Source organism: Cyprinodon variegatus, unplaced genomic scaffold, assembly GCF_000732505.1.
Source record: "Cyprinodon variegatus isolate N-32 unplaced genomic scaffold, C_variegatus-1.0 Scaffold1437, whole genome shotgun sequence".
NCBI classification, from domain to species: Eukaryota; Metazoa; Chordata; class Actinopteri; order Cyprinodontiformes; family Cyprinodontidae; genus Cyprinodon; species Cyprinodon variegatus.
In genome coordinates, this window is record NW_015151890.1 from 1 (window position 1) to 1,918 (window position 1,918).

The 1,918-nt window shown below is 41.3% G+C and overlaps 1 protein-coding gene across 2 annotated transcripts in view; it reads left to right on the forward strand.

Moving 5' to 3' along the window:
- Positions 1 to 1,091: 1,091 nt before the first annotated feature.
- LOC107103392 (neoverrucotoxin subunit alpha-like) overlaps positions 1,092 to 1,918 on the forward strand; it is a 2,957-nt gene continuing 2,130 nt past the window's right edge. The window contains exon 1 of one of the 2 annotated variants that reach the window (XM_015403085.1): positions 1,092 to 1,249. In XM_015403085.1, coding sequence (XP_015258571.1) covers positions 1,225 to 1,249 — 25 coding nt within the window. In that variant the 5' untranslated portion in view covers positions 1,092 to 1,224. The remainder of the gene's footprint in view (positions 1,250 to 1,918) is intronic. The other variant, XM_015403086.1, reaches the window with a different exon arrangement.

Below are 1,918 nucleotides of genomic sequence, written 5' to 3' on the forward strand. Positions count from 1 at the left end.
TTTTAATGACTTAGAATCACTGCGGCGCCGCACCCACCGCACCGCAACGGTAAGACCGGAGTCGGTGTGAGCCTGGGGTAAGACCATCTGCAGCTTAATGTTCTTGTGCCAACAGCTACACATATTATTCAGAAGTTTAAGTTCCATGGACTCTAGCCAACATCCCTGGCTGCGGCTGCAGGAGGAAAATGGTGATAAAGCAAAGAGACAGATATATAATTCAAGGCAAAGTGGACTTAATGTGAAATGACCAAGGAGGACACCACTGATCTTAAGAAAATTGACAAACTACTTGTTGACAAGCCACAAAGCATCTGGTAGAATGTCATATGGAAATATAGGGAGCCCTTTTTACAAAGGCAAATTAGCTCTATGTTCACAGACAGAAAAACAAAACACGTAAAGCAAAGACCATTGTTCCTACTGGGAACCATGGAGGAGGCTCAGTTATGCTCTGGGCTGCTTTACTTCATCTGGCACAGTGCGTCTGGATTAAATCTCTAAACTATCAAAGATTCTAGAGAGAAATGTGCTGCAGTGTCCGATAGTTTGGTCTCAGTTGCAGATCATGAGTCTTCTACAGGATAATGAGCCAAAACGCACAGCTAGAAACAGCCAAGAACGGCTGAGAGGAAAACATTGGACTGTTCTAAACTGGACTCTAGGATCCTGGACCTAAATCCTATTGAGCATCGACTCTAAAGGACGAGCAACAAAAGATTAAGTTCAGGAAACCATCGTTTTTGTTCAGGCCTGTTTCATGAGTTGATTTAAAATAATCCTGTTGAAACATGGTTGAGGAAATGTCTGACATCTATTTGTTCGTTCTCATAGAAATGTTGTGTATTATTAATTTAGTCCTGTTCAAGTTATTTCTTTGACCTTTTCTTTCATTTAATGAGGAAAAAAAACAAATTTGGTTCCAGTTCTTTTAGTGAATTGCATGTGATTTAAACAGTTGGCAACTGAGAGATGCAGAAATGTTTTTGTAAATGACATTTGGATACGTAAAATTTTGTGTCTGTGTTTTCGATCAGAGAAAAAGGAACAGCTGATTCGGGTTAAACTTCCTGTTTTCTATGGTTGTTTTTAGGTAATTTTAGGTGCAGCCCTCCCTCTGTGAGCAAAAGAGGCCTTAAGTTTGGACTCCAACCTGTCAGCTAGCCTGTTGAATTTACTCTCTCAGATTGCAGACAGGTCCTCTGCTCACCCTCCACTGCAGGGATGCTGAACGATGAACTGACCCCAGGTGAGATAGCAGCTTACATGCTCTCTCATTCACTCTAACTCAACCGATAGACGTTGCACCTGGCTCCACCCTGACATATTTGCCCTGCGCCCATCTTCAGCTACGCCTCCTTTCCTCTGCATGAACTCATGCACACATGTTTGGCGTGTTAACAGTTAGTGACCCTGTAGTCAACGGATTCATTAATCCTTTGATGGTTATTATAGCAAATATGCAGCAAAACTGTGTTACGCAAACAGGCAAGATAGTGTGCATTCCCCCAGTGCCAGTTTTTACATCTTCAGTTTGGGGCTAGGAACCTTTGGCAAAAACTTGTTTCTTGTGGTCTATATCTATATGTATATAGGAAGTTTGGCTAAGACAGAAATACTCACTTGGGTGTTAAGTCCTTTTATGACCTACATTCGGAGATTGACGCATTTTTTTTGAAAGCTTATTGTTACATAGATTTTGGAGAATATTTGAAAAGACCCGCCCTCTCCACTTGCACATGCACAACAATAGGGATGCACGATATAATCGGCCCCCTATCGGTATCGGCCTTAAAACTGAATATCGGACATCGGCCACCCCACCGATATTTAACCCGATATTTGATCAGCTTCTGAGTTTCTAAAATCTAAAAAAATAAAATAAAATACTACTTCTTCTTCTTCCTCTAAAACTTCT